Below are 26,930 nucleotides of genomic sequence, written 5' to 3'. Positions count from 1 at the left end.
TTTGGCCTGGCAAAATTTCAAGACCCCATAAACACTGAACACTGCTGCCTATGCTGAACTGTTAACAAACACCCTATACAAGCAAGTTAATAGCTGCATAGCAGCTGTACCCATCAGGAAGTAAAGATCTAACTCAAAAAAACAAGTCACCCTGGTGAAACAATCAATGGGCTGTATGACATAAGAAAATTATGGAAAAAGTTAGGAGATGCAGCACCCAGCAGGATAAAACCACTCTCAAACTCAGAACAAAACATCCTCTGATTAGAGGTAAATTTGGCCTCCCAGGCCAAGGAAAACCACAAATTATTCTTGTACTGTACCAATTCACTACCTGGCTATCTGTAAAATAGTCAATGTTTCAGACTTAGTCTCATTCTCATATGTATTGTACTACTGAATGTAATGCTACCTTTTTCAGCCTTTTACCACTAAAAATGTCCAAGTTCGAACAAGAAAACTACAATGTTAAGTTTAAGTATGTATGTATTCCAAGTATGCATATAATCCTATAATTCTGTACTGGTATCTATATGTGACTGTATAAAACTGCTACTGTTCAACTCTTATGTAACTATCCACATGTGGAGCTTTTCTCCCCAGGGCTCCGCTGAAAATAGACCGGTGTCCAGTCGGACTACCCCAGTTAACAAATGTAAAATAAATAAAAAATATGTCCTGAACTCTCAACTTCTCTGTCTGGCATTGTTAACTTCATCCTAAATTGTTACAAATGTTTCTAAATTTACTGCTTGTACTGTATCATTTATATTACTCACTGGAATTTTGAATAACTTATCAGTTTATGGAGCTTTTCTCCCCGGGTCTCCGCTGAAAACAGGCTTCTGGCCCAGTCTGACGCTACCTGGTTAACAAATGTCAATGAATTCTTTAGCTATGTCCACAACCTCAAAAGCAATACACAACTGTGTGATGAGCTCAACATAAATGGAGCCACCTATACTGAGCCAGAAGATGCAGCAAACTTACTGGCCAACAAATTCAGCTCCAACTTAACCCCCCCTCTCCTCAACCTTCCCTCAGGAAATATCAAATTTAACTCTCCCTGCTATCACTAGGGAACAGGCCCTTGGTGCTCTAAGGCCAAGAACACTGCATCAGACAACATCCTAGGATGCCTTCTAAATAGCATGAAACATACCCATAAAACCCTCTGGAACTGCTATTTAACTGGAGCCTCCAAACAGGACTCATGCCTCATGTATGGAGAACAGCAACGGTCAGTCTGCAAAATATGGACCATCTACAGACCCACTAATCTCACAAGTCTTGTATGCAAAGCCACAGAAAGAATTATGGAAATGATCAATGCTACAGTAAACCCTCCAATCACTGAACCCAACCTAGGTTGGTTTCATCAAGGGCAGGTCATGCCTACTCAACCTGGTGGACATCTTTGACAGGGTCACCAAAGGAATAGATAAGGACAAAATGGTTCACACTGCCTATCTTGACCTGGCCCAAGGCATCTGGCAATACCCCACTCAGGCATTTTTGACAAACTCAAGAGGTTAAGTACAAACCAGTACATCACCCAGCAGACAGACAACTGGCTCACAGACAGGACCCAGAAGTTAAAATTGGAGAATTCACCTCTGGAAAGAGCCCAGTCACAAGTGGAGTTGCTCAGGGATCAGCAGACTAAATTTGCAGATTGCAAATTAGGAGCGGTTACTGAATTCCACAGACACAAATGTTCTCCAGAAGGGCTGACACAAACTGGTGTCAAGAGTCATGGACTAAAACTTACTGCCAAGAAGAGCACAACAGTATCAATGGGGAAGTCATCCACACCTGGCAACCATCATATTGAGAACACACTAGCTGACCTAGTAGTCAGGGACGTACAGACAGTAATCTACCCTTTGAACATCATGTGTCTACAGTAGTGAAGAAATCATTCTGTTGCACCACTTGACATTTGTTTACCAGGAAAGTCCGACTGGGCAGAAGCCCCTTTTCAGGAGATGCCTGGGGAGAAAATTCCAAGGCAAAGTAAATAATACACCATATACAAAAGTAAAGTAGTTAGAAGTTCCAAGTCAAACATATTGCATACATAAAAGTAGTTAAAATACATATCAATAGGAAGACATTTACATATAAAGTATATAAACTTTCTCAATTACACATGTTCGGTTTCCATGAGCTACCTAGAAAACACAGTATATAAAAATGGTATTGACATAGGTGAAGAGTTCTGCTGACAGATTTTTGCATGAAAAATAAAGGAGGATTATTAGCAAGATACGAGAAGAGTAAGTGGAGGAAGCAGACAGACAGAAGAAAGGTGTTGGATAAGGCTGGGAAGGAAGTAATAAGAGACAGGTTAGGAGAGTATCACACGAAGGAGTAGGCAAGTATAATGAGTTACAGGTAGAGTGTTAAACATACAAAATGAGAAAAGCTAGTTAATGTGGGATGTAAAGGAGAGAAAAAGAGGGCAGTTTAACAGGTATGATTGAGAAGACAATGAGATTATGTGAACTTATAAATAGAGGTATGGCATCTAGGTCTAAAGAAGTAATTGTTCCACTGTATTCGGCATTCATTACACTCCGTACAGTGCCCCCTCTGATGTGTACCTAACTGGGCCAATCCAGCAAATGGACTGTCCACAGAGATTCCTCACTAAAAGAATACAGGGCATAGGTAAAATGTCCTATGCAGACCACCTTGAGGCCCTATTCCCAAATTCTGTCTCCGACAGGCTGCTGAAGGGAGATCTATGCCTAGAATACAGAGCATTGTCAGACCCCATTCTGATGGACCTCCTGCATATCTGCAAAACAAACAGTACCAGAATTACCTGTTCAAAAGACTTAAAACTTTGCCTGTGATACAAGTAGGACCTGTTGGAGAGACAGGTATGTACCCCAGAGACTACCCAGTCACTGGATTCCCCATCCATGTGAAGCAGAGCTCCTCCCTAATCCAAATCAAGAGCAACGTGGACAATTAGATGGGGAACAAGAAACTCATCCCTGGCTTTGCCTGTGTTACAGACATAGGTGCCATCTGTAAATGGTTCATCTCCCAGGTCCCTGCTTACACTTAACAAGGATACCAGACTTGTTAGAAATTTGGGATGCATGGCTAGGCTTAAAAAGGGCCTTGTGGTGTGGTCATTAGCCTTGTACATGCCTATGAAACTAGGACTACTACAGACAAAGTAGAACATCTAAAAGCTACAACCCATTATAAATCTGCACTGACTTGCCCACCTAAACTTCAAAACCATTTAATGATCACAACTAAAAAAAAATGGCAAAATAGTACAGCAGCTGCTGCCTCAAAGTGCTTAGACCTTTTGTTCTACTTTCACTGCAGTTTGCATGAATCTCAAATGTCTTGGGCTTTTTACAAGGGGCTTCAGCTTCCTCCCATACTTCAAAGACCGTCTTGTCCACAGTAACAAGGGGTAGGTGGGTCTATATACACACACACACCTTGTGAAGAGCTGGCATCTCATCTACAAGCCATCTACTTTGTCACCTGCTGCTCATATAGGATATAGCCATACTCACCCATTCAAATCCTTGAAATAGAAGCAGGTATGAAAAACAGGAGGCTGTTCAAAGACATTGAGAGAGACAGTGACACATACTGTAGGAAGCATCTTTCACCCCCCCCCTCCCAAGAACCTTGCCCAATGACTACCTCCTGCACCCAACCAGCCCATTAATTGTGGGCCAGGATGTAAGCATTCCCAGGCTAGGTGAGAGCCCAGTGGCTCATTTATTCCTGCTCTGGAACCCTGCTCTGCCTTTCTGTTCTCCAGCAAGAATCAGATTTAATGCAGTGGGCCAGCTTCCTGGCTCTCAGGGATGACCCTCACTCATCCTGGAAGCACCACCTCTGCTTGGTAATTCCTACGAATCTCCACACACCAACTTCCCCTGGCTACTCAGCAGGCTCAAATTCCATCAGGTAATACAAGTTATCCCTGCAACTGTCACCCTTATGGCAAACCGCCCCCCCCCCCAATAATCAAGCTTGCAGTGGCCACTCTCATAAGTTTATAGGTGTGTACTAGGCTAATGGCACTGCGGCCTTCACCAGCCTAGCCCATAGGATTACCCTGGCATCATACCACCAGAACTTAGTTCCTAGTGCCTCTGTCGAGTAGAGCTACTGTAGTGATCCCCTGGATGAATTTTCTACTTCCCATCCACTCAAGATTTCTCTTGAAGAGGGCCGGTGAGGTGCTCTGCCTGACATGCATGGGAAATGTATTCCATAGCATGGGCAGTCTCTGGGTTATGAACCTGTCCCTCCAAAATGTTCTGTTGATTGCAGTAATGATGCTGAGGTCTCTGGAGCGTGTGGTACACAGGGATTGGGATTTCTTTAGATGTAGCATTTCTAACAGAGCTGCGTCTGACACGGCTTTATAAGTCAAGCAGAGATCGCTTTTAAAGTAGGCGGTATGAGACAGAGAATAGTTGGAGTTTTTGAGTCTGTCCATACACAAGTGTTTAAGGCCTAGGATCCTCTTTGTGAGGTACTTTTGCGGCCTGTCTAGTTGTTGCATGTGTCTAGTGAGGTACATGCCAAATGGGGCATTGTACTTTATATGACTGGCCTAATGAGGGAAGACTAGGAGACAATGACCTCTTTTTTCCTGGATGCAAAACCCTTAGTAATGAGATGTGCCATATAGGAGTTTGACCACAGTGACAACGTGGTGGACAAAAGAGGTTGCTGTCAACCTGTGTTCACAGATCTTTTATAATGCCTTCTGTGTTCAGTGGACTACCACCAATGTGGTAATTCAAGGGAACTGGGTTTTCCCCAAGGGGATAAAAACACATTTTTTGGCATTGAGCTAAAGGCCATGGTTCTGACACCAGTCGCTGGTCTCATTCAGGCCTTTCTGTAGGATGTCAACATCACTTGGGGAGTTAATAGCTCCCAACTTGCAATCATCTGCGAACTTTGTCAGCCAGAGTCCTTCCTTGTTGGCCTGTACTTCAGAGAAGTAGATACCAAACAAGAGAGGACCCAGGACCGAACCCTGTGGGACTTCACTCGTGACTGGTCGGCAGGTGGACATGGAGTCAGCTACTTTCACACTGTGGGTTCTGTGAGCCAATTTGCAACCCAGCAAGTGATATAGGGGGTGATGCCTAGCTTAGTGAGTTTTTCTATGATTCCTGAGAGGAGAATGGTATCAAAGGCCTTGGCCAGATCAAGGTAGGCTGTATGAACCACCTTGCCTTCATCCACAGCTCTGGTGACTGACGCAAAGAAGTCGACCAAGTTGAGCAGCCCTTCACAAAACCAAACTGTGTGAGATCCAGAGTTAGGAGATTCCCTATATCCTTGTTTATTAGGTCTAAAGCCAGCTCCTGCAGGTGTCCAAGCTGCTATTTAAATCTGAATTACCTGCAACACAGAATGGGAAACAATTTGCAGACATAATCAAAAGCAGAGAGTACTAACAGTTTGAAAAATTAAGGAAAACAAAGTGCATGCACCGATATTTATGTTCCATAACAGAAATGTGTGCTTGCACAAAGAAGCCAAACAGCAACACATAAAAAACCTTCACAAAATTGCTGCCATCTGCTCCTCCCCAAAAATTGCTAAAAATTAGAGCCAGAGTTGGGTAAAAATTTTCTTCTAACGTAGGAAACTTCCAAAAAACTAGAGAATACAAGATTTGCTCACCTTCTGGTGCTTCTGCATCAGAGTCACTAAATACCTCATCTTGGTATCGGAAGATATCATTGTGGACATAAAACTTGTTTGCCACAGAACCCTGAAAACGAACAAGAAATTAAGCATCAGGCATTACAAACAGTAAGGCTTACCATCACTGAATCAGATAATCAACATTATAACCAAATAAGATACTAACATTGCGCTATCCTCACTAAAGATGGAGAGCTGCTGACTGGACTGCATTTTTGAATACTACTGCTCTGACATGCTAAGAACTGAAAGTATAAAAAGCTGTTCATTTTCTGTGGAAATATAACACGTAAATTCTTAAATTATGTGAGCTATTAGAAAGTACAGTTGTGTAAAAACTTACCATAACAATAAATGTGTCTGTGGCACCAAATAGAAAAACTCTTCTACACATATGTACAATTTTCTGGTAGTAGGTTTCCTGGCTTCCTGTAAAACCTGAACCACCTCTTCAGAGAAGAGGTGTCCTTTGGGGGGGGGGGGGGTGTCAGAACCCTAACACGCACAGTAAGGCATACAGGTTACAGTTGGATGGAGAAGCAGTCGTCCTTCCTTGAGTGACCAGGTCAGGTTTCAACAGCATTTTCCAGAAGTTGCCCTTGACAGGTAGATGAGGGAAACCAATGCCGGCTTGGCCAGAAGTCAAAGTTTTGGAGTTTCCCTTCAGGGCTTTTAGAAGAATTTTTGGAAATAGTGGCAGAGAAGGCATGGAGAAACCTGCATGACCATTGGAAACAGTAGGAGTGTCCTCCAAGCTAAGGAAGAAGGGATCCTGGAGCAGAACCGAGGAAAAGCACAGTTTTGTACCTACCATAAATGTAGATGTCCGAACAGGAATGCATCTGCAGTCCTTTGGGTTTTCCTGTCGTCAGGCAGCCCTTCGGTCGGCCGGATTCCAAAGTCTGGGTCTGGCCTCGGCTGGTGTCGCTCTTCACCCGACGTCATAGCTGCAGTTCTTCGGGTATAAAGGCATCAGCCGACGCCATTTTCCTCAGTGTTTCTTGCCCCAGATGCCAGTTGCCCTCTTGGATAGCTAAATTTTGGATAAATGCCAATGTTTCCAAATAGTAGAAGGCAAACACAAAAATAAGCATGTATGTACATATATACAAACAAATACACCATAAGAGATCCCCCCCAGCTAGCTATTAGATGGGCAAATACCCTAGGAATACCACAGAGGGGAAGGAGGGTGGGTAATCCTGACTGCAGATGCATTCCTGTTCGGACATCTACATTTATGGTAGGTACAAAACTGTACTATGTCCTTCAAGGATGCATCTGCAGTCCTTACAAATGGGTAGAATACCATAGCCAAACTAGGGGAGGAGGAAGAAGAAATTATGGTGTAGTTAGGATCCCTTGCAAAACAGCAGTGGCAAACCCTGCTCGGGATCTAGAGTATAAAGGTACGTTATAATGCTTGGCAAATGTATGCACGGAGGTCCAAGTAGCAGCCTCTATAATGTCCTTGGTAGCCACTCCTCGTAAGAAAGCTGTGGTAGTGGCTGTAGCCCTTGTAGAATGAGGCCTTATGTTCTGTGGAGTTTGCTTTCCATGGTAGGAGTAACAGAATCTGATGCAATTTCCTATCCACTTGGAGATTGTCTGTTTTGAAATTGCTTTTCCTTCCTTCCTGTTGCATATGCTACCAGAAGCTGGTCAGTTTTTCTATTGCCCTTGGTTCTGTCCAGGTAGTAGCGCAACTGTCTATGTACATCCAAAGTATGCAGCAGTCTTTCCCCCCTGTTCTGTGGATTGGGGAAGAAGGTAGGTAGGTGGATAGCCTGGTTTAAAGACACTCTGGATACCACCTTAGGCATAAATGCAGGATTTGTTCTCATGGACACTCTGTCTTGATGGAAGATTAGGAAGGGTTGTACTGCCATTAAAGCCTGTAGCTCAGAAACCCTTCTTGCTGAGGTAATTGCCAGCAGAAAAGCCGTTTTCCAGGATAGGTGTTGAAGATCTGCTGTTGCTGCTGGTTCGAAAGGGGGGAGTGTCAATTTTTCTAGCACAAAGTTCAAGTCCCATGCTGGTAATGGTGGTTTCCTAGGAGGTTTTACATTTTTAATTCCTCTCAGAAACTGCCTGAGTAGAGGATGCGAGAAGACAGGGGGATCAAAGCTGTATTCTGCAGAAATAGCTGATGCATGTATCTTGATGGAGGAATAGGACAGGCCTGTATGGAAAAGCTCTGCCAAATACTCTAGGATGTTGGCAATGTCTACCTTTGACACATCTTTTCCCTTTTCAGTACTCCAAATGAGAAACCTTTTCCATTTCCCTGCATAGTTCCTTCTTATTGAGGGTCTGCGGGCCTCAAGGATAATGTCTTTAACCCTTTGGGATAAATCTGGGTTAGTTGCTCTTATGTAATGTTCCAGGCAGTCAGCTGCACAGTTTTCAGGTTTGGATGCAGGGTGTTGTAGCCGCTCTGAGTTAACAGCAAAGGAATCAGGGGTAGTGTCCACATTTTCCCCCGAGACATGCTCCTCAGTAATGCGTACCAATGTTGTCTTGGCCAGTCTGGAGTTATCAGAATGATCCTTGGACGTTCCTCTTTGATTTTCAATAGCACCTTGTGCATCAAAGGAAGAGGTGGGAATGCATATGCTGTCAGGCCTTTCCAACTGAAGGATAGAGAGTCCATCTTCCAAGCAAGTGGGTGGTACGTCCTTGTGCAGAATTTCTTGAGATGGTGATTGAGTGGGGATGCGAATAGGTCTATTTGTGGTAGTCCCCATTTCCTTGTGATGACCTTGAAGATGTCCGGGTGTAGCATCCATTCGTGAGCATCCGAGGTAGTTCTGCTTAATATGTCTGCTAGGATGTTTTCTTTTCCCGGTACAAAAATTGCTTGTAACTGAATGTTGTAGCTCAGAGCCATATTCCATAGGTCCAGTGCCATCCGGCATAGAGGGTATGAATGAGTGCCTCCCTGTTTGTTGATGTACCACATGACTGTGGTGTTGTCTGCCCTTATCAACTGTCCTTCCTGGAGGAATGGTCTGAAATTCTGGATTGCTAGTTTTACTGCCAGCATTTCGTTTTGGTTTATGTGCAGGTGCAGCTGATCTGGAGTCCATAAGCCTTGTATGCACTTGTCCAGCATGTGGGCCCCCCAACCGAGGTCTGAGGCGTCCGTTGTGATGGTTTGGCTTGGTTGAATGCTGTGGAAGGGCAAACCTGGGTTTGACTGGCATGCCTGAGCCCACCATAGGAACTCTTGTTTTAGGCATGGGATTAGTGGTATTTCGGTTTCTAGGCTGTGCCTGTGTGGAGACCATAAATTCTTCAGTTACCACTGTAGCTTTCTCATATGCAGTCTGGCATGAGGGACCAGGATTATGCAGGATGCCATGAAGCCCAAGGCCTGTAGTACTTTCCTTGCTGTTAGTTTGTTCTGCTTTGTTAATGCCAAGAAGTAGAGAGGAAGTTGTTCTTGTTTTTCTGCAGTTAGGAATGCCATCTGTTTTACTGTGTCCAATTCTGCACCTAAGAAAGTTATTCTTTGGGATGGTATCAGTCTTGATTTCTTTATATTGACTGTATATCCCAGGGCTTGCAGTATGCAAATGACTCTTTGTAAGTCTTCTGTTAGCTTGTTTTTGTTGTCCGCTTGTATCAGGCAGTCGTCCAGGTATGGATATATTTGGATTCCCTGAAGCCTGCAGTGAGTGATTACTGATGCCAGGCATTTCGTGAACACTCTGGGCGCAGTAGATAAGCCAAAGGGCAATGCTGAGAATTGATAATGCTCTGATCCTGCAAGAAATCTGAGGTATCTTCTGCAATTCGGTCGTATGGGGACGTGCAGGTATGCCTCCTTGAGATCTAGAGTCACCAGCCAATACTCCTTGCCCAGCATGGGAAGAAGTTGCTGTAGGGTCAGCATTTTGAAACAATGATGAATGTGTTTAAAGCGGACAGGTCGAGAATAGGCCTCCAATTTTTCTCTTTTCTTGGTACCAGGAATAGTCTGGAGTAAAATCCCTTTCCTTGTTCCATAGATGGTACCCTTTCCACAGCTCTCATCTTTGCTAATTGAGCTATTTGTTTTAGAGCTTCTGTCTTTTAATTTGGTGGTAGGTTTGGCATTCCTCTTTTTCCTGGTAAAGTATGGAAATGAAACCTGTAGCCTTGGTCTATAGTTTGCAAAATCCACTTGTCTCTTGTGATGTAGTGCCAGTTTTTTGAAAATAAGGCTAACTTTCCGCCTAAGGGTGCTGCTATTTGTTCCCTGGTAGGCGGTGCCAGAGCCAAGTCACTGTGATTGTCCTGTTGCAGTGGTAGTAGTTGTGTCTGTGCCTCGCTGGTTGTTACCTTGCCACTGGCGTCCCCTGTAGGCACCTCCTCTGGATTGATTTCTGCCTCTTGAATGACTATTCCTGCCTCTCTGTGTTTTAGAGGAGTCTGGAAAGGACCAATTTTTGGAAGGCCAGTTCCTGCTAAACCTTGGAGGCTGAACCTGTAAGAAATCTTTCACTGTTTGTACAGATTTTGCCTTCTCTTCCATTTTCTTCAGTACCTGCTGAGCAGGAGAACCAAATAAACTGACCTTATCCATAGGAGCATCTAATAGTTTTGCTTTAACATGATCCGGCAAGACCTGTTCTTTCAACCATGCATGCCTTCTTATAACTGTGCCAGTCATGGCTGATCTAAAGGAAGCCTCCAGTGCATCATAGCCACATTTTAAAGAATGGTTACTAACCTGCTGAATGTTATGCACCATTTCTAGAACATATTTCTTATCTAAAGAATCATCAGAGGACAGTTTCTTAGTTAACTGATCAAGCATAAACTCCTGGTATTGGATCATATGAAACTGACAGTTCAATGCCCTAGCTGAGAGAGTAGCAGAGGTGTATACTTTTTACCCCATCTCTAAGGACCTGGATTCCTTTCAGAGGGAGAGGGTTTTAACTGAGGTCGGCTACTGCCTTAGGCCCCTGGGAGATAGTCTCGGGATCTGCAAAAGGAGCCTTGTATAAATGGTGATGTGTGTCCGGGACCCTGTAGAACCTATTGGGCTTAGCAGGGGCTGGAGGCAAAGTATCAGGAGCAGTGCAAGCATCATTAAATGCATCATCTACAACAGGAAGAACTGGAGGAATAGCTAAAGGCCTATGTTCTGGTAAATGCAAAAAAGTCCTAAGCCTTTTCCTTGAATCTGAGAAATCTTGCCCCTGCCATTGGAATTGCTCTCTCATGGCATGTAAGGTTTCCCCAAAGGAAAATTCCTCTGGTGGAGAGGCAGAAGGAATCGATTCCTCAGCATCGGAGTCTTCATAAGTTGAAAAAGGAGCCTCTGGATGGTCTGTATCAGAAGAATCATCTGAGGACACTGGCTCAGGGGGCTCTGCTCTAGGTCTCTTTTCTGGAGGAGGTTGAGAGGCCCTGTCTGGATGAGGTTGGGATCCCCTTATTAAAGAGATGAGATCCTCTGCCAGCGTGAGCATTTGGGAACTGGAACTGAGCCTGTGAGAGGGGGGCTTAACAGGCACAGACTTAGAAGTTTTGGCTGCTTTAGCCCTGGCAAAGGCCTTTATGGACATGGCTGCAGGCGGCCTAGCAGCACCACGTGCAGGGGTTGAAACATCCAAAGGGATGGTGTCCGATAATTCTTGTGAAACCACAGTAGCAGGTTGAATTTCAGAGGCCGATTCAACCAGGTTAGAAGGGGCCTCGGTAGTAGTCATGGATTCGGCTGAAGATAGAACCGTTTGCTCAGTTTCGGCCGAAACCGAGACACTCGCGGTTTGCTTAACCGCGGTTTCGGCCGAAACCGCGGACCGCGAGTGTCGGTCCTTTTCTTTGCGTTTCTTAACTTGTGAAGTCGGAGGATCCGACGGCATTATGTACGCAAAATCTGAGCCGAAAAACTGTTCAGCAAACTCCGACCGACGTCTAAGCGTCCGTCGGTTGAAAGAAGCACAGGCTAAACAAGCTGCTACGTCGTGGTCTGGGCCTAAACAAGGTAAGCAGTAAGAGTGGAAATCTTTATGAGGTATTTGTTTCCCACATGTTAAACAGTTATTCACTTTTTCTGACATCGGCTGAGGCAAGAGAGTCCCCAACGGGGTACTTAGCTTTTTAGAAGTCTTCGAAGTAGTATTCGGTAGTAGTAATCTCTGGATCTGACCGACCGGCACTTGCGAACAGCTTCTGCTTCGGGCGCCACGTGGCAAGAAACACTGAGGAAAATGGCGTTGGCTGATGCCTTTATACCAGAAGAACTGCAGCTATGAGGTCGGGTGAAGAGCGACACCAGCCGAGGCCAGACCCAGACTTTGGAATCCGGCCGACCGAAGGGCTGCCTGACGACAGGACAACCCATTTGTAAGGACTGCAGATGCATCCTTGAAGGACATCTGGTGGTTTTCTGGGGAAAGTAAGAGGTCTATTCATAGTGTACCCCACTGGCGCCTAAATGCTTTCAAAACCTATCTGTTCAGGGTCCATTCATGAGGGTCCTCCAGGGACCTGTTTAAGGCATCCACAAGCACATTCACCTGTAAGGAAATGTATGCGGCTGTTGCGGCTAGGTGCCAAGCCTCCTGTGCTAATGTGCACAATGGGCAAGACCTTGTGCCCCTCTGACTAAATACCACACAACTGTGGTGTCTGTGTATGCCATCAATGTGCCTGGCAAAGAGCTTTCATTTCTTTCAAGTTTATGTGCTCCTTCAGGAGAAAGAGCCAATGTCCCATTAATATGCTGCTGCATTCATAACACAAGGGAGTTTGGCTCTGGTGACTTTAGTACATCCGGCCATTTTACAGAAGATGCATGCTACCGCTAGGGTGCGTGTGATGTCCTGCGTCTGTGGACAATTGGCCAAAAACAGATGTTGGGCACAAAACAGACGTCAGCACGCACCCTCCTCACAACTTTTCTGTGATGCCCCACAGATGAATCAAGAATTTCCAGCAAGAGACTCAAATAGGAATGTGAAGGTAGGCGTCCTTTAGATTTAAGGATACCAGAAAGGCGTGAGGATGAACGAAGGGCAGGAAGGTGTGAAGAGAGCATTTTGAAAGTAGGGACTTTCAGGAAAGGGTTATATCCAGAGTGGGTCTCCATTGTCCTTCCTTGGTACCGGAAATTCTGCAATAGAAACCTTTTCCTATGAAGGATGCTAGCACTCTATGGTGCCCTGATCTATAGAGCAACGGAAGCTGGTTGAGTGGTGGAAGAGGCAGGCCCTTTAGAGAGGGAATGTTTTCTCACAACACGGCATAGTCTTTTTTGATGACTGTCAGAACCCATCTATCTGTAGTTTCCATTTCCAAAAAGAGAAGAGATGAAGTCTTTTAGACAGAAGAGCAGAGGGGGTGGAGACAGAGGGGTAGGTTGGGAAGGTAGTCAGGTTTTTTGCTTCCAAAGGTAGCCTTCCCGAAAAGTGATTTCCTATGTGGTTTCTCCCAAAACCTTTCTTGCTGTTTTTTAGGTGGACCTCTTAAAAGCAATAGATTTGACAGGGTAGATCCCACTGCATCTAGGGAATGAAGTAGAAAGTACAGTTTTGTACCTACCATAAATGTAGATGTTCGAGTGTATACACCGCTGCAGTCATTACACTTGGGGTTATCCTGCCGTCAGGCGGTCCATCAGTTGGCCAGAGTTCCAAAGTCTTGGTCCGGCATCGGTTGCTGTTGCTTCTTCCCCGTCAGTGCGCCAGGGGTATATAAGCTGCAGCAGATGCCATTTTCTTCAGTTTTTCTTGCCCCAGATGTCAGGTGCCCCCAAAAAGGTAGGCAATGTAAATTGCTAATAAAACATACATAAGAAAAGCAATCAAAAAAAAAAACTTTCAATTACCAGCAAATACTCCCCATAGGTAGCAAAGGGTAGAAGGCTTAGGTATGTACCAGCAAGTAAGAGGGGAAGGAGGGATACCTAGACTGCAGCAGTGTATACACTCGAACATCTACATTTATGGTAGGTACAAAACTGTACTATGTTCATCGTGTTACACTGCTGCAGTCATTACACTTGGGTCGAATCCCATAGCTGAGGTATGGTAGCTGGTTCTATAAGGCATTAGGGGTGGCTATAAAGACCTGCAGCACTGCAGTGGCAAAGCCACCTCTGGATTTAGAGTAAAGAGGCAGATGGTAATGCTTGGTGAAGATATGTACAGAACTCCATGTTGCTGCTTCCAAAATGTCCTTGGTAGGTACTCCTCTGAGGTAGGCAGTTGAAGTGGCTGTTGCCCTAGTGGAATGAGACCTAATGCTGTTAGGTACAGTTTTCCCATGGTGTGTATAACAGAAACGTATACAGTGTTCTATCCGTTTTGAAATGGCTTTTCCCTGTGCTCCTGCAGCATATGCTACAAACAACTGCTAAGTTTTCCTGAAAGCTTTCGTTTTGTCCAAGTAGAAGCGTAACTGCCTGTGTATGTCCAAAGAATGCAGAAGACTTTCCCCTTTATTCTGTGGATTTGGATAAAAAGTTGGCAAGTGAATCGTTTGGTTTAGAGCCACACTTGATACCACCCCTTTGGCATAAAAGTAGGGTTTGTTCTTAAAGACACCCTACCTTGGTGGAAAATGATGAAAGGTTCCACTGTCATTAGTGCCTGTAATTCTGAAACTCTTCATGCTGAGGTTATTGCCAGGAGCAGAGCTGTTTTCCAAGGGACATATTTTAAGTCTGCTGAGTTAGCTGGCTCAAAAAGGAGGTAAAGTTAATTTTTCCAAGACGAAGCTGAGGTCCCAAGTTGGAGTTGGTGCTCTATGGGGCGGTCTTATGTTTATAGCCCCTCTGAGGTATTGTTTTAGCAAAGGATTAGAAAAAATTAGTGGGTCCGTGTTGTAATGAGCAGAAATGGCAGAGACATGGATCTTAATGGATGAAAAGGAGAGGCCTTTGTCCAGCATCTCGGTCAAGTACTGTAGTATCTAAGGAATATTTGGGACAAGAGGGTCAAGGCTGTGAGCCTGGTTCCAGGCACAGAATCTCTTCCATTTATCCGAATAGGCTATCCTGGTGCTAGGCCTTCTGGCCTCCAGAATGACATCCATAACAGCTTTGGAAAGAGGCATTGCTTGTTTGAATATGGAATCTGCCATGCAGCCAGGTTTAAAGTCTTGAGCTGGCTGTGAAGTATCTGATTGTTTTGCTGAGTCAGATGATGTGGGATTTGAGGCAAAATCCACGGTGGACCTTGTGCTAAAGTTCTTTAAGATTGGGTACCGGTGCTGGCGTGGCCAGTCTGGGGCAATCAGGATCGTTGGCTTTTCTTGCCTGGCTTTTATGACTACCTTTGAAAGGAGAGGTAGTGGTGGGAAAGAATATACTTGTAGGTTTTTCCAGCTGAATGACAGGGCATCCACTTTCCATGCTTGTGGGTGGTAAGTCCTTGTGCAGAATTTCTGTAGCTGGCAATTCATTGGGGATGCAAACAGATCTATGTCCGGGCTTCACCACTTTTGTGTTATCATTCTGAATATTTGTGGATGTAAACTCCACTCGTACGGATCAGTGATGTTTCTGCTTAAGTCGTCTGCCAGTGTGTTTTTCTCTCCTGGCAGGAATTGTGCTTGCAGATGAACTTGATAGGTTAGAGCTGTGTTCCACAAGGTCATGGCTTGTCTGCAGAGGGGATATGAATGAGTGCTCCCTTGCTTGTTTATGTACCACATAACTGTGGTGTTGTCCGTCTTTAGTAGTAGTTGTCCTGGATGCAAAAGGTTCTTGAAAGCTATAAGGGCATTTTGTACAGCTAGCATCTCTTTTTGATTGATGTGAAGATGCCTTTGTTCTGCGGGCCACTTGCCCTGAATACATTTTCCTGCCATGTGTGTGCCCCAGGCATAATCCGAAGCATCTGTTATCAGTGTTTGCCTGGCTGTGGGTTGAGTGAAAGGCTGTCCCTTGTTGAGGTGACAGGTTTGCGCCCATCGAAACTCCTGCTGAAGGCAAGGAATAAGTGGTATTACTGTTTCCAAACTGTGACAGTGTTGAGACCAGACACTCTTTAGGTACCATTGTAATTTCCTCATATGCAGTCTGGCATATGGAATTAGTAGTATGCAAGATGCTATGTAACAAGGCCTGCAGAATTTTTCTTGCAGGGAGTTGAGTCTTTGTTGCCATCAATTGGAAATATTGAGTCAGATGTCCTTGCTTGTCTGGCGTGAGATAAGCCATCTGGGCCGTTGTATTTAAGCTGGCACCCAAGAATATCATCTCTTGTGAGGGCACTAGTTTTGATTTCTTTTCGTTTACTGTGTATTCTAGGCAAATTAGCAATCTTTTTACAAACGCCAGATGCTTTAGAAGAAAGTCTTTGCTCTCTGCTTGAATAAGGCAATCATCCAAGTATGGGTAAATTTGAATTCCTTTTTGTCTGCAAAATGCAATTACTGGTGCCAGGCATTTTGTAAAGACCCTGGGCGCAGTAGATAAGCCAAAGGGCAGTGCAGAGAAAGTACAGTTTTGTACCTACCATAAATGTAGATGTTAGAGTGCTAATACAGCTGCAGTAATCACATATGGGTTCTCTGCAGTCAGGCGGTCCCTCGGTCGGCCGAATTCCAAAGTCTTGGTCCGGCATCGGTTGTCGTCGCTTTCTCTTCTGACGTCAGTGAGGCCAGAGTATATAAGACACAGCCGACGCCATGTTCTTCAGTCTTTCTTGCCCCAGATGTCAGGTGCCCCCAGAAGGAAGGCAATACCTAAATAGTGCTTATATACATATACAAGCAATGCAATATAATCCAAAATCAGTGGTAACAAGCAAATAAAACATAGCCGGATAACCCAGTCAGGTAGCATGAAGAGGTTGCTAGGCCTCATGCCTTTACCAAGTGGGGAAGGAGGGAGGGAAACCTGTACTGCAGCTGTATTAGCACTCGAACATCTACATTTATGGTAGGTACAAAACTGTACTATGTTCATCGTGCATACAGCTGCAGTAATCACAGATGGGTAGAGTCCCAAAGCTACGCACAGGGTGGTAGGTACTAGGAGGAACTGGGTTGAGCCAGAATGCCCTGCAAAACAGCAGTGGCAAAGCCTGCTCTGGTTCTGGAATATAAAGGCAGGTGGTAGTGTTTTGTGAAGGTATGTACAGAACTCCAAGTGGCTGCCTCCAGAATATCTTTGGTAGGAACTCCTCTGAGGAAGGCTGTAGAGGTAGCTGTGGCCCTGGTGGAGTGTGATCTGATACCTGTAGGAACAGATTTCCCATGATAGGAATAACAAAACCGTATGCAGTGGCCTATTTGTAACTGGCTTCCCTTGAGCCCGTACAGCATAAGACACAAAGAGTTGTTCTGATTTCCTGAAGGACTTTGTTCTGTCCAAATAATAACGAAGCTGCCTATGGATGTCTAAGGAGTGTAGCAGCCTTTCCCCTTTGTTTTGAGGATTGGGGTAAAAGGTGGGTAGGTGTATGGCTTGATTTAAAGCTACCCTGGATACCACTTTAGGCATAAATGATGGGTTGGTACGAAGGGAAACCCTGTCCTGATGGAAAATGAGAAAGGGCTGCACCGCCATGAGGGCCTGAAGTTCAGAAACCCTACGAGCTGAAGTGATGGCCAGAAGGAAGGCTGTCTTCCAGGACAAATATTGCAAATCTGTTGAGGCAGCTGGTTCAAAAGGAGGCAATGTTAATTTTTCTAGTATGTAATTAAGATCCCAGGCTGGTATTGGTTGTTTCCTTGGTGGTCTTATATTCTTAGCCCCTCTGAGGAACTGTCATAAGAGTGGGTGAGAAAATAAAGGAGGATCAGTGTTGAATTCTGCAGAGATGGCTGAGGCATGGATTTTTATGGAAGAAAAAGAAAGTCCATTGTTCAATAGCTCCGCTAGGTACTGTAATACCGGATGCAAGTTCAGTTTTCTATGGTCCTGGCCTTTTTTCTCATTCCAAGAGCAAAACCGCTTCCATTTTGCGGAGTAAGTTTTTCTTGTAGCTGGCCTTCTGGCCTCCAAAATGACATCCTGTACCTCCTTGGAGAGTAGGTTCTGTTGTGGTGCTAAGGAATTTTCCATGCAGCGAGATTGAGTGTTTTCAGCTGACTGTGAAGAGTTTTGTAGCTGTGCTGAGTCAGTAGAAGAGGCATTAGAGGCAGGGACCAGGGAGGAGTATGTGTTAGGCTCCTCAGGAGTGGGTACCAGTGTTGCCTTGGCCAATCTGGAGCAATCAGTAACATCTTCGGTTTGTCTGTTCTTGCTTTCAAAAGCACCTTGGGCAGAAGAGGCAGAGGTGGGAATGCGTAAACTGTCCATGCTGTCCAACTGAATGAAAGGGCGTCCACTCTCCAGGCCTTTGGGCGAAAAGTCTTTGAACAAAACTTTTCCAATTGATGATTCCTGTGGGAGGCAAAAAGATCTATGTCTGGCCTCCCCCATGCTTGGATTATTTCTGCAAACACCCGAGGATGTAACTTCCATTCGTGTGGATCTGTCATTTTTCTGCTTAGATTGTCTGCCAGTGTGTTTTCCAATCCTGGCAAGTACTGTGCTTGAAGTTCGATTTGTCTTTCCAGAGCCAAGTTCCAAAGAGTCATGGCTAGTCTGCACAAGGGGTATGAATGTGTTCCTCCTTGTTTGTTTATGTACCACATTACCGTGGTGTTGTCTGTTCTTATCAGTAATTGTCCTGGATGCAGGAAGTCCTTGAAAGCTGTAATTGCATTTATTACTGCTAGCATTTCTTTTTGATTGATGTGAAGGTGCTTTTCTTTTTGGGACCATTTGCCCTGAATGCACCTGTTCGTCATGTGCGCCCCCCAGGCGTAGTCTAAGGCGTCTGTGGTTATGACTTGTTTTGCCTGAGGCTTGCAGAATGGGAGGCCTTTGTTTGCTTGACATGCTTGGGCCCACCATAGAAATTCCTTTTGCAAACATGGAATTATTGGTATTATTGTTTCCAAACTGTGACTGTTGAGACCATAGGTTTTTTAGGTACCATTGAAGTTTCCTCATATGCAGCTTTGCAAATGGGGTTAATAGAATGCAAGATGCCATGAATCCCAGAGCCTGCAGGATTTTCCTTGCAGTAAGCCTGGTACTTTTTGCTAGTATTTTGAAGTACTGAGATAGTTGCCCTTGTTTTTCTGGTGTAAGGTAGGCCCCATCTGGGTGTTTTTGTCCAAGTTGGCACCCAGGAAAATTATTTTCTGGGATGGTGTTAGCCTTGATTTCTCTTTGTTGATTGTATATCCCAGAGAAAGCAGTAACCGTGTTACATATGCCAGATGTTCCAGAAGTATGTTCTTGCTGTCGGCTTGGATCAGGCAGTCATCCAGATAAGGGTAAATTTGTATCCCTTGAAGTCTGCAGTAGGCAATCACTGATGCCAGGCACTTTGTGAATACTCTGGGCGCAGTAGATAAGCCAAAGGGCAATGCAGAGAATTGATAGTGGATTGAACCTGCAAGAAATCTGAGGTATCTTCTGCAGCTTTGTCTGATTGGGACATGCAGGTATGCCTCCTTGAGGTCCAATGTTACCAGCCAGAACTCCTTGCCCAGCATGGGAAGAAGCTGCTGTAATGTGAGCATCTTGAATTTTGGTACGATTAGAAATGTGTTTAGGGTGGATAAGTCCAAAATGGGTCTCCAGTCGGTTCCTTTCCTTGGTACCAGGAAAAGTCTTGAATAAAAACCTTGACCTTGTTGGTGGGTAGGTACCTCTTGAATAGCTCGCATGCTTATGAGCTTTGAAATTTGCAGTTGTGCCTCTGCCCTTTGATTTTGTGGCAGGTTTGGCATGCCTCTCATTTTTGGAAGAGTGTGAAATTGAAATTTGTAGCCTCTGTTTATAATGTCCAGGGATCCATTTGTCTGTTGTGACAATATGCCAATTGCTTGCAAATAGTGCTAGTTTTCCTCCCAAAGGTGCTGCCAGCTGAGACATGCTTGGCATGAAAATGAGGGAGTCATTGGGTTTGCTTCCTGTATTGTTGTGCACTGTCTTCGCCACCTCTTGGTGCTGGAGTTTGCCATTGTCGGCCTCTACATGATCCTTGTGATTGCCCTCTGCCCCTTGTGCGTCTATCTACCTCTTTGAGGCTTGTCAGTGGCTGGAAAGGACCAGTTTTTTGAAGGCCAATTTCTGCTAAAACGTGGTGGTTGGACCTGTAAGAAAGCTTTGACAGTTTGCATAGATTTGGCTTTTTCTTCCATTTTCAGTAGCATCTCCTCAGCATTAGTACCAAACAGCACATCCTTTTGTAAAGGAGCATCTAGAAGTTTAGCTTTCACATGATCAGGTAAATTTTGTTCCCTAAGCCAAGCGTGTCTGTGAATGACTGATCCTGTAGCTGCCGCTCTACTTGAGGCCTCTAGGGCATCATAACCACATTGTAAAGTGTGTTTACCCACTTGTTCTGTACTATGCATCATATCCTGTAACTCCTTTAAATCTTGTTGTTCAGGTTGAGACATTTTGTTCCTCAATTGTGATAACAGGAACTGTTGATATTTAAGCATATGAAACTGACAATTTAAAGCCCTCATGGCTAGGGTGGCCGAGGTATATACCTTTTCCCCCACCTTTCCAAAGATCTTGATTCCCTTTCTGCAGGAAGTGGATTTTTGGCAGTGGAGGCCTTCAATCCCTTGGGGCCTTGCGAAATGGTTTCAGGGTCAGCATTATGGCTTTTGAAGAGAAATTGGTGAGAGCTGGGTACTCTGTAATACCTATCAGGTTTGACTGGTGCAGGAGGCAGAGAATCCGGGTTAAGACAAGCCTCCGAATAGACATCATCCAGTATGTCCAAAACAGGGGGTATAGCCAGAGGTCTGTGTTGAGGTAACAAAAGAAATTCCCTAACTCTTTTCTTGGAATCTGAAAAGTCTTGGCCTTCCCAATGGAAGTGTTCCCTCAAGGTGTGTAAGGTTTCCCCAAAGGAAAAATCCTCAGGAGGGGATACAGAGGGAATGGACTGTTCTGCATCCGAATCCTCAAAAGGAGAGTAAGAGTGTTCCTCTGCATCAGAATGTTCTGATAAAATGGATCCCTGATCAGAAGAGGGAAAATCTTCCTCCACTCTCGGTCTCTTGTCTGGAGGGGGTTGAGAACCTCTGATAAGAGTAATTAAATCCTCAGCCATTCTAAGCATCTGTTTTTTAGGCATGGGACCTGGAGATGGGCCCTGTACAACAGGCCTCATGGGCTGCCTGGCTGCTTTGGATTTAGTAAAGGCCTTAATTGAAAAAGAAGATGAGGGCCTAAATACACCATGGGTGGAGGTGGACCTGTCCACATTAGTAGGCTCAACATTAGCAGAGGCTTTGGTTGTAGTCTGGGAAAGGGCCAAAGACCCAGCGGTCTCGGGTACAGAGGACACTGCCAAAGAAGTGTCGTCGGTAGTCAGGGACTGCAAAGGCGTCTCACTGAGAACCGGACCACGTGTAGCCTGTTTTGGCGTGGTGTCGGCGGGGACCGCGGGCCTTGCGTGTCGGTCCTTTTCTTTGCGTTTTTTAGTCAAAACGGTAGTCGGAGTGTCCGAAGACATTTTATAATCAAAAGCTTTACCAAAGTAGTGCTGGGCGAACTCCGCCCGACGCTTAATAGTGCGTTTATTGAAGGTAGCGCAAAAGCTACAGCCCGAGACGTCGTGGTCTGGGACCAAACAAGGTATGCAGCGGGAATGGAAATCCTTATGCGGTATTTGCTTCCCACATGAAATACAATTATTAACTTTTTCTGACATCGGTCTGAGGCAAGAAAAGTTTCCCCAACGGGGTACTTAGCTTTAATGAAGACTTCGGATTCCAAAATATTCGTAATTCAGGAGCTGGCCGACAGGCACTTGCGAACTGCTTCTGCTTCGGGCACCGCGCGGCAAAAAAGACTGAAGAACATGGCGTCGGCTGTGTCTTATATAATCTGGCCTCACTGACGTCAGAAGAGAAAGCGACGACAACAGACGCCGGACCAAGACTTTGGAATTCGGCCGACCGAGGGACCGCCTGACGGCAGAGAACCCATATGTGATTACTGCAGCTGTATGCACGATGAACATTTGGTAATGCATTGAACCTGCTAAGAATCTGAGGTATCATCTGCAATTTTGTCTGATAGGGTCATGCAGGTATGCCTCCTTGAGGTCCAAAGTTACGAGCCAAGCTTTCTTGCCCAGCATGGGAAGAAGCTGCTGTAGTGTCCACAGTTTGAATTTTGGAACATCCAGGTTAAGTGTTTAGAGAAGAACGATCCAAAATGGGCCTCCAGGCTTTGTCTTTTCTGGGCACCAGAAAGAGTCTTGAGTAAAATCCTTGTCCTTGCTCCTGTGTTGGTAACCTTTTTGAATAGCTCTCACGTCCATGAGTGCTGTAATTTGTCTTTGAGCCTCTGCCCATTGATTTGGTGGCAGATTTGGCATTCCTTTTAACCTTGGCAGAGTGTGAAAGTGTAACCTGTAACCTTGAGATACAATGTTGAGAACCCATTTGTCTTTGGTGATCATATGCCAATTGTGACAGAAAAGTGCCAGTTTTCCCCCCAAGGGGGCTGCCAAGAGAGAAGTGTCTGGCAGCTGTAGTGGGAAGTCATTGGGGCTGTTTTTTAATAATTTTATTTATTTTATTTATTTTACATTTGTTAACTGGGCTAGTCTAACTGGATATATTTCCATTTTCAGTAGAGGCCCGGGGAGAAAAGCTCCACATGTAGACAGGACGGATACAACAAAAACAACAAATACATAGTAACAGATTTACAATCAGATTTAAAAAAGAGGTAGGTATTTACTCAAGACCTGAATAAACTAATTATATTTAAAGGTATAAACCAAAAGTTCAACATAATTTCATCTTTGGAATCAATTAGAGAAAGTAAGATTAGAGAAAGCAAGAGACCAAGACAAAGAGAGAACATTTTGCAAAACAAAGTACAAGATAGAAGAGATAAGTATTGCTAGAAAGAGAGAGACAAATAGCCAAGAGGAGGAGAAAGAGTCAAGAAAATTTTAATCAGGTTTTGAGCAGGAACATGTCCAGTGGTTATTAAGGTGGACTTTTAGTTTTGTTTAAACAGAGCGGTAGATGCAATTGAAGTGAGTTCGAGGAAGTTTATTCCAATGTTTCCCAATGGCATTTGCGTAAAGGAATCACCATAAGGTTATTAGATTTGGTTAAGGTAACTAGCAGTTTGTTAGAAGAGCGGAGAGAGTTCAGGTTTGAGTAAGGGCTTAAGAGGTTAGAAAGAGCAGGTGTATTAAGAGGTTGGTAAAAGGCTCTTTGGACAAACGTAAGTTGGGATAGAAGCAACATGTTTGTCAGTTCAAGCCAGTTAAGTTGTTGCAGATTCTGACAATGGTGGGTTCTAAATTGTTTTCCAGTAACAAATCTAGCTATGTTATTGTAGGAGGTGGATAGTTTAGAGATTATTTTTCTTAAGATTAGTGTAGATAGGTGAGGCATAGAGAAGTGTGGAAATAAGATGTGAGTGGGCAAGATTCACTTTTGCAGGAAAGTTAAAAAGTTTTGATTCTATATAGAGAGCCAAGTTTCCTGTTTACAGATTTAATGGTATTGTTGATATGAAGGTCAAGGAGAGATTGTTATCAATCGTGACACCTAGCAATTTGGTAGTAGAGTCAGGTGATATAATGGTACCATTATTTGACACAATGGAGAAGTCAAGTGAAGGGGATCTGGTAGTAGGTTTAAAAGAAGTAGTTTGGTCTTTTTTGCGTTTAGGAGTAGACAGCGTTTTAGGAACCAAGTTTCAACTTTAGAAAATACAGCTCGAGTGTTAGTTTGAAGTTCAGAAATGGATTTAGCAGAGCAAATAAGAGTGGAGTCATCAGCATATTGAATGCAGGTAGCCTGAGGAATGGCTACTTGTAAGTCATTTATAAAGAGGGAGAAAAGAAGTGGTCCAAGAATAGAGCCTTGGGGAACTCCAAGGGAGATTGGTAGAAGAGATGAGAGTTTGTTATCCCAGAGGACAGCTTGCTTCCTGTTAGTGAGATAGGTTGAGGCCAGTCTTCCCCTTCTTTCTGGGTTGAAGCACCCCATTGTCGAGGCTTGTAAGTACCTTGTGGTTGACCTCTGCCTCTTGGACGTCTGTATCTGCCCCTTTAAGGTCAGTCTGTAAATGGAAAGGACCAATTCTTTGTTGGCCAATTTCTGCTAATTCGAGGAGGCTGAACCTATAAGAAATCCTTCACCGTTAGCATAGATTTTGCCTTATCCTCCATTTTCTTTAATACCTCTTCTGCCTTAACTCCAAATAAAACATCCTGCTGCAAAGGTGCACCCAATAATTGTGCTTAAACATGATCTGGTAAAGTCTGCTCTTTTAACCAAGCATGTCTTCTAATGACAGACCCTGTAACTGCTGCTCTACAGGAGGCCTCTAATGAATCAAAACCACATTGCAAAGTATGTTTTCCCACTTGTTCAGCTGCATGCAATAAATCCTGCATTTCCTTATAGTTAGGAGGATCTGAATTTGGAAGCATTTTTTGTTTCAACTGAGACATCAAATACTGATGATATTTAAGCACGTGAAATTGGCAATTTAAGGCCCTCATTGCTAAAGTTGCAGATGTATATACTTTCTTCCCCCATCTGTCTAATGCTCTGGAATCTCCGTCAGAGGGGACTGGATTTTTTGCTGTACAGGCCTTTACCCCTTTGGTACCCTGGGAAACAGTTTCAGGATCGGCAACAGAGCTTTTATAAAGAAATTTGTGAGAGTCAGGGACTCTGTAGTATCTGTCTGGCTTAACTGGAGCAGGAGGTAAGGAATCAGGATTTAAACTGGATTCAGAATACACATCATCCACAATATCTAACACTGACATAATTGCAAAGGGTCTGTGTTGAGGTAATAAAAAGAAAATCTGTGCCTTTTCTTGGATTCTGAATAATCCTGGCCCTCCCAATGGAAATGCTCCCTCATGGTATGTAAGGTTTCCCCAAATGAGAAGTCCTCTGGTGGACAGGCTGAAGGAACTGATTCCTCAGCATCAGAATCCTCATAAGGGGGTAAAGAGTATCCTTGGTCTGAGGATGAATCTGAAGAGATGGACACCTGGTCGGATGAGTCATAGTCTGCATCCTGTCTAGGCCTTTTATCAGGAGGAGGATGGGACCCCTGATCAGATTTAATTAAGTCTTCGGCCATTTTGAGAATTAGTTTCTTAGGCATGGAGGCCTGTCCTGGTGAATGTTGAAGTTGTTTCTTTGTTTTTAAAAGGTTTTAGACTTAGCAGAAGATTGAATGGTTAACTGAGTAGGTCTGAAAGCACCCTCTGAAGCTGCAGGTTGTTCAGCTACTCCAGATCCCTTTGAAGGGTTAATCTAGGTAGGCCGTAAATCTGGTGTGTCCGAAGGCCCAGTCATCTCCACGTGGGAGTCAGAGGTGGCCTGTGTTTCCAAAGAAGCAGTCGTCAGGGGCTGCAAAGGCGCCTCGCTGAAAACCAGAGAACCAGCGACTGGCCTAGAAGAGGCTTCGTCAGTTTTGGGCCTCGGATGCCTGTCCTTGTCTTTGCGCTCTTTGTGTATTCCGGTGGTCGGTAGTTCCAGCGGCATGGTGTAATTAAATTTTCTGCCAAAATAATGTCGGGCAAAATCAGACAGACGTTTAATAGTGCGTTTGTTAAACCTAGCACAAAACCGACAACCTGTAATGTCGTGGTCTGGGCCTAGGCATGGGATGCAATAAGAATGGAATCCTTATGAGGTATTTGCTTCCCACAAGAAATACAATTAACTTTTACTGACATCGGTCTGAGGCAAGAAAACGTTTCCCCAATGGGGTACTTAGCTTTGTAGAAGACTTCGGTTCTGGATTCGGAATGCAAATCTCAGGAGTCGGCCGACCGGCACTTGCGAACTGCTTTTGCTTTGGGCACCGCGCAGCAAGAAAGACTGAAGAAAATGGCGTTGGCTGCATCTTATATACCCCGGGCGCATTGACGTCAGGGAAGAAGCGACAGCAACCGACGCCGGACCAAGACTTTGGAACTCTGGCCGACTGAGGGACCGCCTGACGGCAGGATAACCCCAAGTGTAATGACTGCAGCAGTGTAACACGATGAACATCTCGTCTAAAATATTTCATAGTCTTGCCTTGCTCTTCTACTGCTTTGAAGACTGGCAGGCTGTGGATCAAGAGATTTTTGTCCAAGGGCAAATTTGGGATTTTAGATTTGAAGTCCTCTGTGATGGGATGACTGTGTAGCTATGCCTGAAATCTGATGACTGAGCCCATAACAGCAGCCCTGGAGGTGGCATCCACAGCATAATATTGCATATGATGCGGTATCTGGCTATTTGTGTAGCTTGAGACAGAAAGATCTGCATTTGATGCTTACAATACGTGGACTGTGGGTCTGACAACCTTTTGCAAAGACTGCTGTACAGAGAGCAAATATTTTTTTTTTGTGCCTTGTAATAAATGTCTCTGAATGCTAGGGTGGAGAAGATGTAGACCCTTCTTCCCCCACCTATCCATAGGCCTATTATCTTGCTTATAGGAAGGGTGCTAGCACTGAGCAGCAGCTTAGAAGGCTCTTCTGAGGAAAGTATATGTAGCAGGGTTAGCTACATGTTTCTTATGCAGGTATTTAAGGTCCTCAGGCACTTTACTGGACCTGTCTGGTCTTTTAGGTAATGGTGGTTAAACATCAGGAGCTAAAAATGTTGTCTGGAAGGAGTCTTGGTATGCCTTAAGTACTGAAGGAACTGAAGGAGTTAATGTGCCCAATTCCTGAAGGCTATAGTATCTTTTTTGTACAGAGATCAGCTTTATTGCCATTCAGAGTGGATCACATACTGAATAGTTTCTTCAAAGGAGGCCTCAATGGGAGGCTCTGCAGAAGGCATCTGTGAAGAATAATCCAAAGAGTGATAACTGTCTGCATCTTGGTCCATCTCAGAGGAAGAATCTTGGTTACGTATTTGTGGTGCACACTGTGGCAGGTGGGTCATGAAAGGAGGCTACAGGGTCAAGATAGCTTTAAATAAGCCTGGGAAAAAAAATAAATCTGAAGTTGCACGCTTTTTTTTTTTTTTTTTTTTTTTTTTTTTTTAAGACTAGACATTCACCTGAACAAGTCTCTGGTTCAGAACCCTGGCATACGTCAGAGTACCTGGAACCTCTTACTGGTCTAGGATTTGAAGGACTCCATGTGGTCTATCCAAAATAAGGTGTGGTTTAGAGGTATCCATAGCCTCCAAGGCCTCAGAAGCCATACCAACCTCCAACGGGGTCTCTGTAGGGG

General features: G+C 44.5%; 1 protein-coding gene across 1 annotated transcript in view; it reads right to left on the bottom strand.

The window, feature by feature from the left end:
* Positions 1 to 26,930, bottom strand: part of G3BP1 (G3BP stress granule assembly factor 1) — a gene marked incomplete in the record, with an annotated part of 1,274,318 nt that overhangs the window by 1,179,898 nt on the left and 67,490 nt on the right. Inside the window, 1 exon segment of the mRNA XM_044069418.1 lies at positions 5,695 to 5,785. Within this exon segment, the coding sequence (XP_043925353.1) occupies positions 5,695 to 5,785 (91 nt within the window).

Source organism: Protopterus annectens, chromosome 4.part0 (genome assembly GCF_019279795.1).
Source record: "Protopterus annectens isolate FY-2018-M chromosome 4.part0, PAN1.0, whole genome shotgun sequence".
NCBI lineage: Eukaryota > Metazoa > Chordata > Ceratodontiformes > Protopteridae > Protopterus > Protopterus annectens.
Note: the sequence above shows the minus strand (reverse complement) of the source record. Positions and strands in the feature narration are given on the sequence as shown.